Source organism: Anarhichas minor, unplaced genomic scaffold (genome assembly GCF_050575085.1).
Source record: "Anarhichas minor isolate MPS153535 unplaced genomic scaffold, ASM5057508v1 ptg000003l, whole genome shotgun sequence".
Taxonomy (NCBI): domain Eukaryota; kingdom Metazoa; phylum Chordata; class Actinopteri; order Perciformes; family Anarhichadidae; genus Anarhichas; species Anarhichas minor.
Genome location: NW_027466449.1, coordinates 3,303,616 through 3,320,000, shown reverse-complemented (window position 1 = coordinate 3,320,000; position 16,385 = coordinate 3,303,616). Strand labels below are relative to the sequence as shown.

General features: G+C 41.5%; 1 protein-coding gene across 1 annotated transcript in view; it reads left to right on the top strand.

Annotated features, from left to right (window-relative positions):
* The window catches only part of cacna1db (calcium channel, voltage-dependent, L type, alpha 1D subunit, b), a 68,666-nt gene that overhangs the window by 48,121 nt on the left and 4,160 nt on the right, over positions 1 to 16,385 (top strand). The window contains 22 exon segments of the mRNA XM_076090735.1: positions 24 to 130; positions 306 to 393; positions 495 to 602; positions 762 to 814; positions 935 to 1,081; positions 1,306 to 1,507; positions 1,973 to 2,131; positions 2,499 to 2,609; positions 2,968 to 3,045; positions 3,670 to 3,753; positions 5,961 to 6,002; positions 6,851 to 6,979; positions 7,374 to 7,439; positions 7,639 to 7,730; positions 7,836 to 7,995; positions 8,104 to 8,231; positions 8,471 to 8,567; positions 8,732 to 8,834; positions 9,765 to 9,866; positions 13,271 to 13,407; positions 13,741 to 13,857; positions 14,569 to 15,014. Of these exon segments, the coding sequence (XP_075946850.1) occupies positions 24 to 130; positions 306 to 393; positions 495 to 602; positions 762 to 814; positions 935 to 1,081; positions 1,306 to 1,507; positions 1,973 to 2,131; positions 2,499 to 2,609; positions 2,968 to 3,045; positions 3,670 to 3,753; positions 5,961 to 6,002; positions 6,851 to 6,979; positions 7,374 to 7,439; positions 7,639 to 7,730; positions 7,836 to 7,995; positions 8,104 to 8,231; positions 8,471 to 8,567; positions 8,732 to 8,834; positions 9,765 to 9,866; positions 13,271 to 13,407; positions 13,741 to 13,857; positions 14,569 to 15,014 (2,756 nt within the window).

Sequence of the window (16,385 nt, the reverse complement as noted above, 5' to 3'; positions counted from 1 at the left end):
ACTGTTGTCTCTCCTCTGTCCAGATGACAGCGTTTGGAGCGTTTCTTCATAAAGGGGCGTTTTGTAGGAACTACTTCAACCTTTTAGACCTGCTGGTCGTTGGTGTGTCTCTGGTCTCCTTTGGCATCCAGTAAGTATCGTTCAATCATTTTCTAACGTTGACATGTATCATTGAGCAGTTGTGGTAGTTTTGCCGTGACATATAAATCTGCTGGTGGCAGAGCTGAAAGGAATGTCTCTACGGCAACATGCCGTTACAATTGCTCAGCTGAATCCACCGTTGTGTGTTTTTCTGTCTTCCTTAGGTCCTCTGCCATTTCAGTGGTGAAGATCCTCCGCGTTTTGAGAGTCCTCCGTCCGCTCAGGGCCATCAACAGAGCCAAGGGACTGAAGGTATCTGTAGGCGTGTGTCTGTTGTCATTGTGGATGCCTGCACATTTGCTTATGATACAGTACTGTGTATTCCTACTGACGATTGTGCGTGTCCTTTGCAGCATGTGGTCCAGTGTGTGTTTGTGGCCATCAGGACCATCGGCAACATCATGATCGTCACCACGCTGCTGCAGTTCATGTTCGCTTGTATCGGAGTGCAGCTCTTCAAGGTATACAGGGAAACAGTGGAGAGAGAGAGAGAGAGATTGAGGGTCATGGGGTCACAACCAAAATCGACAGGCTCCTCTGGTGTAAAACAACGGATATTGTTTGAACAGAAGTAGAAGGTTGTAAGCAAAGAACAGTTCTGACTTTCTCTGTTGTCTTAGGGGAAATTTTATCGCTGCACAGATGACGCCAAGTCCAGTCCAGAAGACTGCAAGTGAGTTTTTATATTTTTTATTTATTTATCGTTTCCAGCTTTTGGACATTGGCCTGCATGAGTGTCTCTGTGTATGTGGTTGTGCGAACATGTGGTTGATATTTCATCTTTAAATCACAGAGGTACCTACATTCTCTACAACAACGGGGACACGGCGCTGCCCATGGTGAAAGAAAGGATCTGGTACAACAGCGACTTCAACTTTGACAACGTGCTGATGGCCATGATGGCCCTTTTTACCGTCTCCACATTCGAAGGGTGGCCCACGTAAGTGCTGCTTTGGCCCTGAGCTAGAATTCAGATTTGACTACCAAGACGTAGAATAATGGCAAGATTTATTTAATGTTTGATAATCATTCACCTTTATCTCTGTCTGAATGAAAATGCTTCATTACCACTTTTTTCAGTACAGTATATTTAAACAAATGAAAGTAGCAGAATTGTTACTGTTAATTATCTCTACTTCCTCTGTGTTTTGTGTGTCCATGCAGTCTACTCTACAAGGCCATCGACTCCAACAGGGAGAACATGGGTCCCATCTACAACTACCGCATCGAGATCTCCATCTTCTTCATCATCTACATCATCATCATCGCCTTCTTCATGATGAACATCTTTGTCGGTTTCGTCATTGTCACCTTTCAGGAGCAGGGGGAGAAGGAGTACAAGAACTGCGAGCTGGACAAGAACCAGGTAGTCACAAACCTTTGACGTTTGTGCAGGAGGTTGCTGTGTATTGGTGCTTTTATTGAACATTTCAAATTTAGTTGGAAAAATCTGTTCATGTCAAATTATTAATGGTGTATCATTGCAATGTATCCTCATGCAACGGTTCTGATGATACCTTATGAAAAGTTATTCCTCATTTTTTGTGCATTTCCCTACAAATGTCCAGAAAGACGTGTTAATTTCCTCTCTTTCCAAGCAATACAGTCTTTTCAAAATAAACTTCTGTCTTCACATGAAACAACTTGGCTCGGTTTAGGCAACAAAACAACTTGGTTAGATTAAGGAAAAGTTTGTGGTGAAACTTCTACTGGATCTCACTACTGACTGGTCCAAATAGTGACTGTATCGTGTACAGAAGAAGACCTGTTTCTCTTGATGATAAGTCTGGTTTTTTTTTGTCTGTTTTTCTACATTTCCCCACCACTGCAGCGTCAGTGTGTGGAATATGCTCTTAAAGCTCGTCCTCTGCGGCGCTACATCCCCAAAAACCCATACCAGTACAAGTTCTGGTATGTGGTCAACTCTACTGGCTTTGAGTACGTCATGTTTGTCCTGATCATCCTCAACACCTTGTGTCTGGCCATTCAGGTGAGTGCCCTTCATTCACCTTAATGCATTGGGAACGGGAACAATAAGGTTGATTTAGTTTGGATTTCCACAATGCTGCATGCAGTTAAAGTTATCTAACTTCCTTTCTTTAGAATCGGAATACAATTTGTTCTCTTGTTTTCCTCAACAGCCATCAAAATATATTTTTTTCCTTTAAAATATCTACTCTCCTTGTAGTGTACATCATTTTGTTTGTAGCAATGGGTATCATGACCTTTCTTCCAATAATGTATTGCAGATTGAATCTCTACCTAATATACAGTGTGTGGCACTGATACACTTTAAATAGAGTACATGTGTTATTGTTTTATATTTCTGATCAGTGTATCTGCCCGTCTCTTTCCAGCACCATGGTCAGTCTCATCTGTTTAACTATGCCATGGACATCCTCAACATGGTCTTCACCGGGGTTTTCACTGTGGAGATGATCCTCAAGCTCATCGCCTTCAAACCCAGAGTAAGTCTCCTCTCTTCTCCTCTCCTCATATACAAATATATTCAAAACTACCACCAGTTCCCTAAATCATCTTGTTTGTAGTTTTCCTTTTAGATCTCCCTTTATATTTGATCCGTAATAAGGTTCATGTTTTTGACCTTTTATCTGAAAGCCCTCTGCTTTTCCTTGTAACCCAGCCCTCATACACTCTTCTCTTGGGCTCTTTGCCCACTGGCTATGACTCCACTTCCATTCAATCCTCATTGTCACCTTCCATTACTCCTCACCGTAACCTCTCTACCTCTTATACTTTCCTGCTTCCACCTCCACTCCTGCCTTCCCCTCTCCTCCCGCTGGCTGTGCATGCTGCCATAATCAGGGCTATGTCGGGGACGCCTGGAACGTCTTCGATGCCCTGGTCGTGATTGGCAGTGTAGTCGACATCATACTCAGCCAGGTAGAACGACGTTAGTATGTACAACTCTGTCATTCCCTCCTCCCGCTCTCCCACTGCTGCTGCTCTGTTGTTTCTGCCCTTCACATCTTTCCTCCTTTCCTTCCTTCCTGTCTCATTTTTGTGTTATCTTTTAAGGTTGGCTTGAGCCAATTTCTGCTCTTGGAGCAAGTCTGTCGAATCTGTTGTGGACTTAATGGTTGATGAGTACCATAGACAAAATACATGATTATTCCCTGCGTGGTAAATGCCAACACATGAATTAGATGAAACCACTGCACCATACCGATTAGATCTTGTTAAATTGTTCAGTTTTAAGTCTATGGTGACCATTTCTTTAAGCCTGCCACTGCATCAGTGGGAGTAGAAGATGAAGTTTGAAATGGAAGATTAATGACAGATAGTTAATTAATGATATAAAATAGCTAAGTTTTCAAATTATTATTTGGATAAATTAAACAAGCTAATACTCTCACCGGCTCTTGACTTTCAACTTCACTCTTTAATCTAATCACAACTTTTTGATGTTCTCTATCTTTCATAATGCTTATTTTGTTTTACCTTTTCTTTCTCGCTCTCTTGTCTCTCTCTTCTTCTTTTCTGTGTCTTTGTTGCTTGTGCTTGCAGAACTATTTTGCTGATGCATGGAACACGTTTGATGCCTTAATTGTTGTGGGTAGCGTGGTTGACATTGCCATCACTGAGATCAATGTAAGTAGTCATTTATCACACATACAAGCCTGTCTTACTGCTCACTCTGACACTCCCAGCCTTGCCCTATCATCAGAGTTGCATTCAAGATCACAATGCTCTTTTTTTTTTGCGTAATTACTGCTCTTCACAACTCTGTCATCGGTCATAAAACCACAGTCTCATGATACTGTAAAATTCTAATAACATTGTTTTACGAATGTTGTTTAAGTTTATTATGAGAACCGTGACGCTAACCCTATCCACATTAAATCATTCTTTAACTAAACAGAAGCAAAGAAAAAAAGATGACTTGTATTGTGATATTTAATGATGCTATAATTTGTCTCTCACCTCTGGTGTAAATAAAGACTACAGGTTGGGAAAATACAGTAGATGGACAGTATTTGAATATTGTTCTCTTGATTATATTTATCAAAAATATATATTATAATAATATATTAATTGTGTCCCAATCGTAGTACTTGCTCAATTAATTGATAAAGTAGCGGGTAAAAAAAGCTTCTAAATGTATTGGGAACTGTTGTTTTTGAATGCAGCTCAGTTATCATTTAAAAATCTCCAATGTGATCATTTTGTACCGAACTGTTTTCGCTTGTAACTCCTTTGAATCTGCTGTACTTCTACTTCAAGGCCACTCTGTATTCTGGTTCGCAGCTGCTGTTAACACTGACTGCTTGCCTCTTGCTTGTACATATGAACATGTTTGTTTGTCCGGTCAGTCTCTTGCTTTGAATGAATGTTTGAGGTTAAGAACACACTGTACACCATCATTGATCAAAACTCTAGCCTATGATGTAAGGTGTAACATAAACTTTGCAAACAGAAGGCCTGAAGGTATGACTTAGAGCAACAGGTATACATACACCCGCTAAGAGCATGTCAGCACTTGAATTAGTGCTGTATAGTTCTGCAACTACTCATAAAATACCAGTGTATTTATGTTTTACATTTTTTAAAAGGTAACAGCCATTATCTCAGGTTATCCTTTTCCTTCAAATCTATATTTTCCTGCACACAGCCACCATATATTTGGATACTTGCAAAAAACGGGGGAATGACAAGAATAGCTGGGTGTCATCGGCAAAACAGTGGTAGGAGAAGCCATGCAAGTGTACGACAGCGCTAAGCGTCCTTGTGTAAAGGGAGAAGAGGAGGCTGCGCGGTTCAGATGCAGATCCATGTCCCCTGGTAGGACTGACCCGTTTGGTAAGATGCAAACGGAGAGATTACAGAGCTTGAGACGCCAACTCCTATAAGGGTGGAGAGGAGGAGCTGGTGTTTCACTGTTTTGATTGCAGCAAACAGGACTTGTAGCAGAGGTCTGAAGGCAGCGTGCAGCACTGTCACTGCAAAGAGGCCCTTATCAGTTGAGCGGCCTGCTTTAAAATCAGATTAGTGGGGGTCTAGGAGGTTGTTTTGTAAGCAGACAGCACGTTCTGGTAGCTTGGAAAGAAAGGAAGAGAAAGTTATAAAGTTCTCTAAAGGCTCCGACGATCGACTGTTGGCCAATGTCAGGTTGTCTGTCAGCCTTTGTGGTAGTTTTTGCTGTGTGTCCCGCACCGTTGGCACTAGTCAGCCCTTCTCGGGGGCTTTTCGACCAATTGAGCATGTTGGTGGCGAAGCTCATCTGAGAGAAAAATCACTCCGACTGGATATTCACCTTCAGCAAATCAGTGCACAAAAGCAGAGACTGAGGTGAGGGAAGCAGGCAAATGCTTGATTGGAAGACACACACAGATGGCTCTTGTTATTTTCACCCCCATGTCATTGGACCATTCCAATACACAAATATTTTCACCACAACATCTAGAATATAAAGAAAAAAAACAAGAAAAACAAACAATGTCAGCATTTTCCTCTAAGAAGGCGTATCAGTGCTTTCTCCTTATTGTCAATGTCTACAGCTAAACTATTTAGGTGAAGAACACATTATCTGTCAGCACTGAATGCTTGCTTCTTATGTCTGGTGTTACTGTCGAGAATATGTGGAAAAGCTTTTGCATGACAGGCTTTAAAATGATAATGTTCCTGTTCGTGGTATTCATTGTAATGCTGTGTTGTTGTTTTTAAGTGAAGGTGCTTCTGAGCGTTTTTAAAGCAATTGTATGTTGAACAAATCAAACGGTCACGATGACTCGTGAACATTTTGGTGGTGTACCGCTGGTTTGTGTATCTCAGATTAACTTTAGGCTTTTGATTTCAAGTCAGCAGCCATTCCTGTCGTCAAGGTGATAGTGGAGCCAGGGGTAAGAACATTATCAAAGCCCATCTTCTGTTATCACTCAGCATCAAGATCTCTTTGTTGTCACTCTGTCGCTCACGTACTGATGAAAACATTGAGATGCTTTATGCTCTCACTTATTCAACCGTGTGATGGTTTGTGATTGAACTCTCGATGTTTGTCAAAGTCTTGTTTTGAATCCACCTGGTTTGTTGCATTTTGGCTCCAGTTTCATGGTTGAACTGACTTATTTTTGTCTGCTGAGACTTGGACCTATCTGGGTGCATGGCATGGCATGACACTGACTGACAGATAACACTGTATGGTCTTTTGTCTTGTTTCTTCATTTCAACATAGCTTGCCCAAGTGTTTGCGGTTGTCAGTGCACTGTTTTGAGTTTACGTTTCTCGTCAAATGTCCCGTGTTCTTGTATTTGAACGTGACAATACAAGATCCATTTCGATGTTTGCATCAATTGTAAAAACACAAGTACAGGTTGTCTTTTGGTTTGTCTGTCTTTGGACTACAGATTGTCTGTTGCCTGTTTTGAATCATCCAGAGTTAAATGTAGTGTGTCCTCCGGGTCTGTTGGTCATGGCATTGTGTGTAAGACAGCTACTCTGCATGCACATTGGTTGTTGTCATTGCAAGGATGCAGAAAGATCACAAATGAGAAGACTTCTTCTTACTGATTTTCATCTACTTTAAGGTTGCTTGCAAGCTAGTATGACTCCCACGTGATGACTGAACAAATGCATGCATGACTGACTGCATGAGTGAATGAGTGGTACGGAGCTTCATCACTGTCTGCGTTTGGATGCTACTCCCTCGGTTTCCTCATCCCCTGATTACTCTCTACGTCCTCCACTTCAGAACACGGAGGACAGCGCTCGCATCTCCATCACCTTCTTCCGCCTGTTCAGAGTGATGCGACTGGTCAAACTTCTGAGCAGGGGGGAGGGCATCAGGACTCTGCTGTGGACCTTCATCAAGTCGTTCCAGGTAAGACTGTGACGTCCCTCTTCAGTCGGCAATGTCATGGACCAATGAGATGAGAGATTACACTTGTTATCACAAGTTAGGGTTCAAGGCGAGAGCTCTAACCTTCTTAAACTGGTTTCTGGGTTTGCTTTTAACCAGTATAACCACAGTTCATGGGTAGCATTTTTTGAGCCTTTTTTAAATTTTATGCTGTTCTGATATAAGTCTGAAGAAACTGTGTAGCATAGTAAGATAAGAGGACAAACTATTTGCAACAGGGTCGGGCTAGTTGTACAAGATTTAATCAAGATAACCAGTGGACCTGGTGCTGAAACAGGGGTTTGACGATGCATTCAGTCAAATTAGATACTGCAGATTCCAGTGTCTCACTCTTTTCTCTTTTTTCCCCACCCAGGCTCTTCCCTACGTTGCACTCCTGATAGCCATGCTGTTCTTCATCTATGCTGTAATCGGGATGCAGGTAATGTAACCTGTTTTACACCCTGCATGACACTTGGTGGAAGGGTGTAGCATGGGACAAGGAAGAACCCATTCAATTTTGGAGTGGATCTGAATCACAGGTCGGATACACAAATTATTTGTTTTTACTTGCGTTAATGTTGCGAGATAAGGCATGGCCTTTGGGAGCAGGTTGGCTGATGCTTCTTTATCTTTTCTAGGTGTTTGGGAAAATAGCCATGGTGGATGGAACTCAAATCAACCGCAACAACAACTTTCAAACCTTTCCTCAAGCGGTCCTGATGCTCTTCAGGTGTTTGTGTAGCTTAAGTTGTTGGTTACCAGCCATTAGAAGTCCTCACAAATGCATAACTGCATGAGGGAAAACCCTGTATCAATGCTTCTGGCTCTATGTTAGGTGTGCCACAGGTGAGGCCTGGCAGGAGATCATGCTGGCCTGTCTGCCAGGGAAGCTGTGTGATTCAGAGTCGGACTACAACCCCGGAGAGGAGAGAACTTGCGGCAGCGGCTTTGCCATCATCTACTTCATCACCTTCTACATGCTCTGTGCTTTCCTGGTAATCATGTCACTGTGTGCGGTAGCAGTAATGTTTGAGCACAGACTTGAGCAGGAACCTTCCTGTATACAATAAAATATTGCAAAAAAATGCATGTCCTGGTTTCAGATCATCAACCTGTTTGTTGCTGTCATCATGGACAACTTTGACTATCTGACCCGTGATTGGTCCATTCTTGGGCCGCATCACCTGGATGAGTTTAAAAGGATCTGGTCTGAATACGACCCTGAAGCCAAGTAAGTACTCAGGACCATTTGGAGAGAACTATCAACATAAGTTCACCTATCCCTTACACTGTACGTTACAGCTAAGGAATATTTGTGTCAGTACACATGGGATGGTGATTGTTTGGTAACAGCCGTACCATCTGAGGTGCACTAACTGATGATGTGTTACTTATCAGAACCTGAGTGGCAGTGAAGACTGTGCTGCTCACTGGTAAAGTGCCTTATATTTGAATGGATCTTGTTGCCAGGGGCAGGATAAAGCACCTTGATGTGGTGACTCTGCTGAGGAGGATCCAGCCTCCGCTGGGCTTTGGCAAGCTCTGCCCTCACAGAGTGGCCTGTAAGGTGGGTTTCGACAACATAACGACTCACTAACACCCATACAGATAGAGAAATGCATGTGGTGAATGTTGACAAAAACACGTGAAAGTCTTCGTACATCATTAACACATTGATTACTAGCTTTTTCACTTTTGATGCATCCTTCATAATCTGTACTTCTGTTGCAGCGTCTAGTGGCGATGAACATGCCCCTCAACAGTGATGGGACAGTCATGTTTAATGCCACCTTGTTTGCTCTGGTCCGCACTGCTCTTAAGATTAAGACTGAGGGTGAGTCAAGACTTTTAAGTAATTAAGAGATCTGCAACACTTTTGGTTCTATTCTTATGGATCCATGTTATTTTGTTGAGCTTTTTTGAGCTGTGCATTGTCATTCTGTACAGCAAAAAAGGGACTTACAGTATGAAATAGATATTTTGAGTCGTATGAGTCAAAGAGTGTTATGTTGTGTGCACTGGAGCCTCGTGGCATAAAAGCTCCTTGAGATAACAGCCCAGAGAAACCACTACAGCACCCATCCACAATGTTGTGGACAGAGAGGCTTTAGCACTTTGGCTAGTGATTCCTAAACTGGCAATTACCTTCATCCACGGGCCACTTTGTTCAAAATTGTTCATTGGGTGGCCAACGTTGTATTTCCATTGTGCTTGAAATGTATTGATGTATTGATTGATTTCCTCATTGGGCTGCAGTATTAAATGTTATGAGGTCATTAATGATTTACATAAACAAGTCTACAGATCTTTAAAAAAATATTGGAAAAGATTTGAATCAACACGTTGTCCTTCTTCTGAATTATTTACTTTGGGATGCCTCATGTAGTGTCTTTTTAATTAATGTCATGTCATGCATCTTTGACTTTTAGTATACAGTAATAGTCCCCTATTCACTGAGTTGGTGTCTTCCAGTTCAACATTTCGCCACAAGAGGGAGCTATAGGTGTTCAATAAGTATCTCTCCTCCATGGCCATCAGGGCTCCCAACATTCAAATCTTAATCCCATGTAACTAGTTTATCATGGGGGAATTTTGTGTATTCATTGCAACTTTAAATGTAAATGTAAGAGATGGAATTATAATACTTAATACTTTACTTTCAGCCAGATACCCCTTAATACAACAATTCATTGATCAGTGACTCGTTGCTTTTAACCAAAGTGACTTTTCAGTTAAACATTTCACTTTTTCTGTCATTTCCAAGGTAATCTGGATCAAGCCAATGAGGAGCTTAGAGCTGTGATCAAGAAGATTTGGAAAAGGACAAGCATGAAGCTGCTGGACCAAGTGGTGCCCCCTGCAGGCGGTCAGTGATCATTACCTACACATAGACGCACATGGTCACCACGGTTCATTTGCTTTACAGAAACCTCACTGCGTGCCTCTCTTCTTCTGTACCGTTCCGTCTCTCAGCGGATTTGAATACACTCTGCTTCTCATTTGTATTTTCCAGAGAATTAAATAATGGCAACCTCATATGTTAAGGTTAAATTTCCTGGAAGTCCCACAGCAAAGTATTCTAGAGTATAGAAGGAGGAAGGGTCTCAAACAATGGACATGCATTTGAATGCATATATATTATTCCCCTAATTTGAATTTAAAAAAGGAAGTCAATGCTATTTACACACGTTTCCTTTGCTGAACAATGGTCATTGTGCAGACTGTGCACTCACTAGTTGTTTGGCACTGGAAACTGCAGCAGTAAAGAATCACACCACAAACACAGTTCATTTCAAAAACATTTTGGTGTGATAACTGAATCCTCCTCAGAGAAGGAGTGAGAGTTAAAGTGATTTATTACGGCTATCGTGGGTATTCTGTTCACCCTACGCTTAAAAGTGGCTCTTAGTTGTTAAAGTGACTGGAGGAATTATGTTTTCAGGTTGTTCATTCTCGTGAAAGTGAAATCTCAGGAAGACTTTGAGCGAATTTCTTACAAACATACACTTGCTCTCAAAGTTGAACTGATTAGAATTTGTTGGTCAAAGGTCAATGTGAAAATTGACTACGGTTTGTAGAAATTTGGACAAAGACTTTGGTACTCTTTCTTAGATGAGAAACTGTGTCACCATTAGAATCCATTGAAACATGACTCTACATTGACAATAGTTGCACACTGCGGATTGCAAACTTTTAAAGCCTCCTTTATAGTCTACATAGTGGTTATATTTAATACACAAAAGCAAGATTTTGGGAGGCGCATCACACTAAGAAATAGCTGATGAGGGACCTTCAGCATCCTGTTTTTGCTATTCTGAAGCAGCGAGGCCTGCTTGCTAACCAAAACCGAGATAGAGCAGCACTTTCCCCTCGTTTCACAGAAACTTTGACGGCGTTTTTTGTCATAATTCTACAGTTTTGTTTATCATTGATCTCGTTGTGTCTTGTTCTACGTTTTCACTTCCTTTAGACAAAGTATATCAAAAGGATCTGCACAAACCTTGACAGCAAGATAAACTGTGCTCTTCCTTTATGAACAACTTTAGTTGCATGCATCAGCTACCAATGGTCAAGCACAAGGTGTGTCCAAATGAAAGCTGTAGTTTTTATTCGTGGTAGTTGCTTTGGATCATTCTCTCACCTTACACAATGAATTATTTGAAATAGAGTGCTGATGATAGGCACACCTGAGTCCAGCATGTTCATACAGGTTCCTCATGCTTGTGCTCATGTAGTTCTTCCAGGGACTATATGCTTACAATGCTTTAGCTCTCAAACTTGCTTCATCTGCATGTCTTTGTGTGTGTTCATTTGCTAACCCCTCTTCTCCTTCTTTTCTGTTGAGCCTTTTCTGCCAAGCTTGTCTCTTCCACAGCTTCCTCTGCTTTCAGTAGAGTCCTCAGTCAGTCGCTGGCCTTCTTCTCTTCTCTTTCTGCCGTCCTAACTGTCCGGGGCAGTTCTGTTTTAGTCCGGTGGCATGAAACTACTGATACCTCTTTCTTAAAAACGTCATCAGGCTCTGCCCAGAAATAGAAGCAGCTGCCACCTGTATGTGGGCACAATATGTTCTGTACATTGATCTTCTCCCACCAGGTTGATCAAAAATAAAATCTTTCCATCTTGTCAAGTTAGTCAGTTAAACACATTCCTAAAAATCACTAGGATCAACTCGGCTACTTTCAAAATGATGCAGATCACTTGCTTGAAAAACAGAAATCAGGAAACTCCAAACTAAAGTGTGTTATGAAACTACGATGTATCTGATAAATAATCGGCCCACGCATTCATGCGCATCTGCAATTCAACATTTTTACAACCTTGCATACGCTTTTATTCACAGGTTTTCTTTCTGAGCAGAGCCTTTCACAGTTTCTCTCTGGCTGTGTCGGGTGACGTAGAGAAATGCGTCTGCTTTAAGATGGATCGTCAAATCCGGATGGAATGCTGCTTCCATCTTAAAGCATCCATCCTACAGACACTCGTCACCTTTACTCGATTCATTTGAAGGCTAAAATGTTTCTAGGAAAGGTGATGATGATGAAAAAAAAAACGCCCACATTTCCTACGCACTGGCTTTCAGCTTTTTCCTTTAGTCTCTCTCCCCATTCTGCTTCAGCAACCTTATCTGAGTGAATCAGACCCACGCTTGATTAGCCTCCCTGCATGGCAGATAGTGTGTTTAGTCACAGCTTCTTGTTGTTCTAAATGTTGTTTCTGTGTTCGCCCTCGAGAGGGCAGATATCATCCTTGCTGTTTCTTTCTTGTTTTTCTAGGATATAGAGATATAAAACACCTCCGCTCGTCCGTATCTGAAGGGGTGGATGTTGAATGTAGTAAATTCTGCAGTCGCCATATGATGTAGTGCTGGTATGTGTGGTAGTAACTGGTTAGACTTATAGACAATACAGTCGTAAACGACTGTATTGTAAACTCATCACCAACTAAAGTCTGAGTTTGGTACATTTAAGAATTCAAGAGTTCAACATGTTGCTTTCGCTTGCATGAGCAATTGCATACGCATGTGTGGGTTTTGTTTTTCTGTGCGAGAGGAGCGTTTCATAACCACATGCATGTTGTCACAGATGGGAGCTGCAGCCATAGATCCTATCTGCTGTCGGGTTAAAACCTGCTGCACACATTTTCGTGTGAAAATGTTATTTTTCACTTCAACTTCACCACAAGTTATGAGAATTAAACAGTGTCAATAATGATATCTAGCTACACTGTTGTTTTTAAGTTTGAATGGAATGTTTCTTATCTCTGTGTCGACACAAACAGTATTACGTACAGACAATCATAAAGACCACAGTTTCTTCGATGTGCTTCTGAAGAAGTGTGTGTGTGTGTGTGTGTGTGTGTGTGTGTGTGTGTGTGTGTGTGTGTGTTATCGTCTTGAAATAGTGTTTTCTCAACTGGACGGTGATTATAATGTTCATGAACATATTATTAGTATTCTTTCATTTTGATTGTTACAGAAGTACTTTGTTTCATTGTTTCATCTTATATTGTCTTTCCATACAGCCCTCTGCAGCGGAGGTACTTCATTGATGTGATATATTACTGTTAATGGAATTCAGTTTTGATACTTTTAGGCCAAATTGACTTTACTGCCTATATGTGTTTCTTGTCTCTCTGATGGTGAGATAGGGGAAGATCTCTGTTGAGGGATTTTCTTTTTTAAATGTCAATGGATACAAACATTGTTGAGGTATTTCAGTATATTTTGGTGTTGATCTGGGAGGCTTTGGTGTGTCTGGTCTGTTCACTCAGATGACGAGGTAACAGTGGGGAAGTTCTATGCCACCTTCCTGATACAGGACTACTTCAGGAAGTTCAAGAGGCGCAAAGAGCAAGGTCTTGTAGGAATGCGCTCGTGGGAGAGACTGAACACAACCATGGCTCTACAGGTGAGTGAAGTACAACGAATCATCCAGAGTAACCTGGACAAATAACACTCTCTGCATGATGGATACCACAGTAAGTGAGACGATATGTCTGGCTGAAGTGACCCTTAAAAAGTAACTGTGCTTGTTTTACTTTTATGCTCCACATAGTTCAAAACGATAAGAATATATGAGATGTGCTCTATCTGCCTTTAAAACTATGTTATCAGCTTTTATGGATTACTCTGTTATCACTGTTATGGATCTCTAAAAGTCTGGGCAGCGACATGCTGACACCTGGAAAAAACTGGAACGTAGCGGCTGGCAGGTTTGATATTATAGCTGCTCTGTTTGCAGGCCGGCCTGCGCACGCTGCATGACATTGGACCAGAGATCCGTCGAGCCATATCATGTGACCTGCAAGAGGCGGGGCTAGTAGATGACAATGGAGAGGAAGAAGAGGAAATCTACAGGGTAAACATCCTTGAAGAAGCCCTTCAGACATTTAGAATTTTTAGTTTGGTTATCGTTTTTAGTTTTTTTTGTGATTAAAAAGGGACACATTTCCGAAATAAAGCTGATTAAAACAGACCGATTATTTATTTATTTTAATTCCACACTTCAAAGAAAGGTGTCTGATGATATTCTTTATACTTTTATTTACAAAACTGTAATATTCAGACGTCCCAATTCGTCTTAGACGAAGCCAATTAGGTGTGCTCTCAGATAATTTACCGTTCATGACATACAAGTCTGAAGAAGAGCATTAGCTCAAAACGTCACTTAAGGATGTGCTAATGAATTAAAGGGAGCTACAGTGTGCGGACCTTTATTTATATTTCCGTTGCTTTTACAACATCAAATTTTGTTATTATTTAGTATTATTTGTCATATTTCTGATGGAGGTATAAGAACTGAAAGAGCGAAACTCATCATTAAGTTTCATGTATTACTGTGCATATCACACATGCATTTAACACAGAAAAGAACCTGGCACACCTTCAGATATGAGATGGATCTTAGCCACAGTAATATATTGAACCCTTTTTTCAAAGAGCACTGTGTCATCAACTACAGGAAAAACTTCCTTTTCTCTTTGTGCATCTCGTTGTACTTGAAACAGCTCACTGTCGCTATTAAGCTGTTTTGTCTCAGTCCTCATTGGCTTCTGTTGTCTCTCTGCAGCATAGCGGCAGCCTTTTTGGGAACCATGTCAGTGCTGATCAGCAAGGCTGCTTTCACCCGACCACTGTCACCCAACGGCCGCTACAGATCCTGCCTTTCTCCTGTAGTGCCTCAACCGAACCCACCGAAACAGGCAGGAGAGCCAGCGACGCCGACAGAGGAGAGGAGACGGAGATGAACTCTTCGCCCATCCAGTATAACCATAATTATCACACCCCTCATCCGTATAATCATCCTCACTGCGTTTCCACTTGCCATCAATCGCCAATACCCTCCAATGCCAACCTCAACAATGCCAACGTGCCCTCACTTCTCTCCATGACCAATGGGAGGCAGCAGAAGTGCTTGTTAAGGGGAGACCGTCCATCCTCCACCAAAAATGGATCATCAGCGTCCACTTACAGCAAAGGAGTACACGACAAGCTTTGGAAGTCACACTCCACAAGGTCAGTGAAAAAAGGGTTCGTACAACTTGTTTCCACATGTGCAGTAGTTCTCCCCAGAGTAGAGGTCCCCTTTAAAAAGGAGAACCTTGTTTTGCGTACACGAAAGCAGCCTCGGGAGCATCTCTTATGATAGTCACAGATGTGTTATCTATTTATTGATGCTCACATTTTTGTTACATGATTGAGATCTGATATCAAATTTCATTGAGTAAAGAAACTAAAGTCAGTTTGATACATGTTTAGCAGTTTGAGACGAGCCGTGTTGATAAACTGCTCTCTAGGGCTGAGTGATATTTCAATACGATTAATGAATTGTCTCAGATCTATCTAAGAAAATATTCTGAGTGATGTTGGGATATTGATTGAAGCCAGTCCGACTTCACCGTCCAGGGAACAATAAAAGACAAAGGGCATGTTCGATAGAAACCCATCCTGGAACGTCCCCCGAGCCTCCTGTTCAGCATGAGCAGATCTCATTGCTCCATGTCAAACCTTGTTCATCCCCCTATTTACAAAGCTCCTCCCACACAGCTATGTTGGAGAAACATTTCTTTCAGGTCATAGTCTGTGTCCGTATCAGATGAGTTTTATTCACTGCGCAGTGGAGACAGAAGTTCACAACAAAGCTGTAGAATGCTCTCTGACCAGAGTGAGTTGTGGCCATGATTACATACAGGGTTACAGGAAATATCAGTTAAACAAAAAGGGGTATGAGAACCCAACTCGCAGGTCTGTCTGTGGATTTGCATAGGTTCAATACAGGTCTGCTTCACAAAGCCAAAGGTGATTTGATTAGTTAAGGCGTGACCTCTTACTGGGCTCTCTTCACACTGAGATCTGTTAATCAATGTAGAATATTGTCTCTCGACACAGAGGTTACTGTTACACAGGAATGGCAGAAATACAAAGGCAATATAAAAAAAATTCAGTTCATAAATTTAAGAGGCATCACATTTTCTTCTACAGCTGATTGCAAAAGAGCATCTTCATGGGTATTGTTTCCTGTCCCAGAGGTTGCAACGAGTCATGCTTCAATTTAGACATTCCCTTGATGAATGCATGATCACAACAAATAGCTTTTATATAAAACCTAATGCCCCCCTCCCCTAACTCCTGACAGTGTATACCCATATTCCCACTGCGAGTGTTATTGTACAGGACTTCATCTTATTAACATTCACCTTTAATTGTCCATAGTAGAACAGTTAGCAAGCACATATGAGCTCAATCAAAAAAATGTCTATTCAAGCACTTACTACCTAAATTGATATAGAATAATTATACAACAGACACAGCTAGAAAGGTGCATTCAGTAGAGTGCAGATCTCCACCAGGTGTGTCTGCAACGACCGCGTACTCAACTCAGTTTCA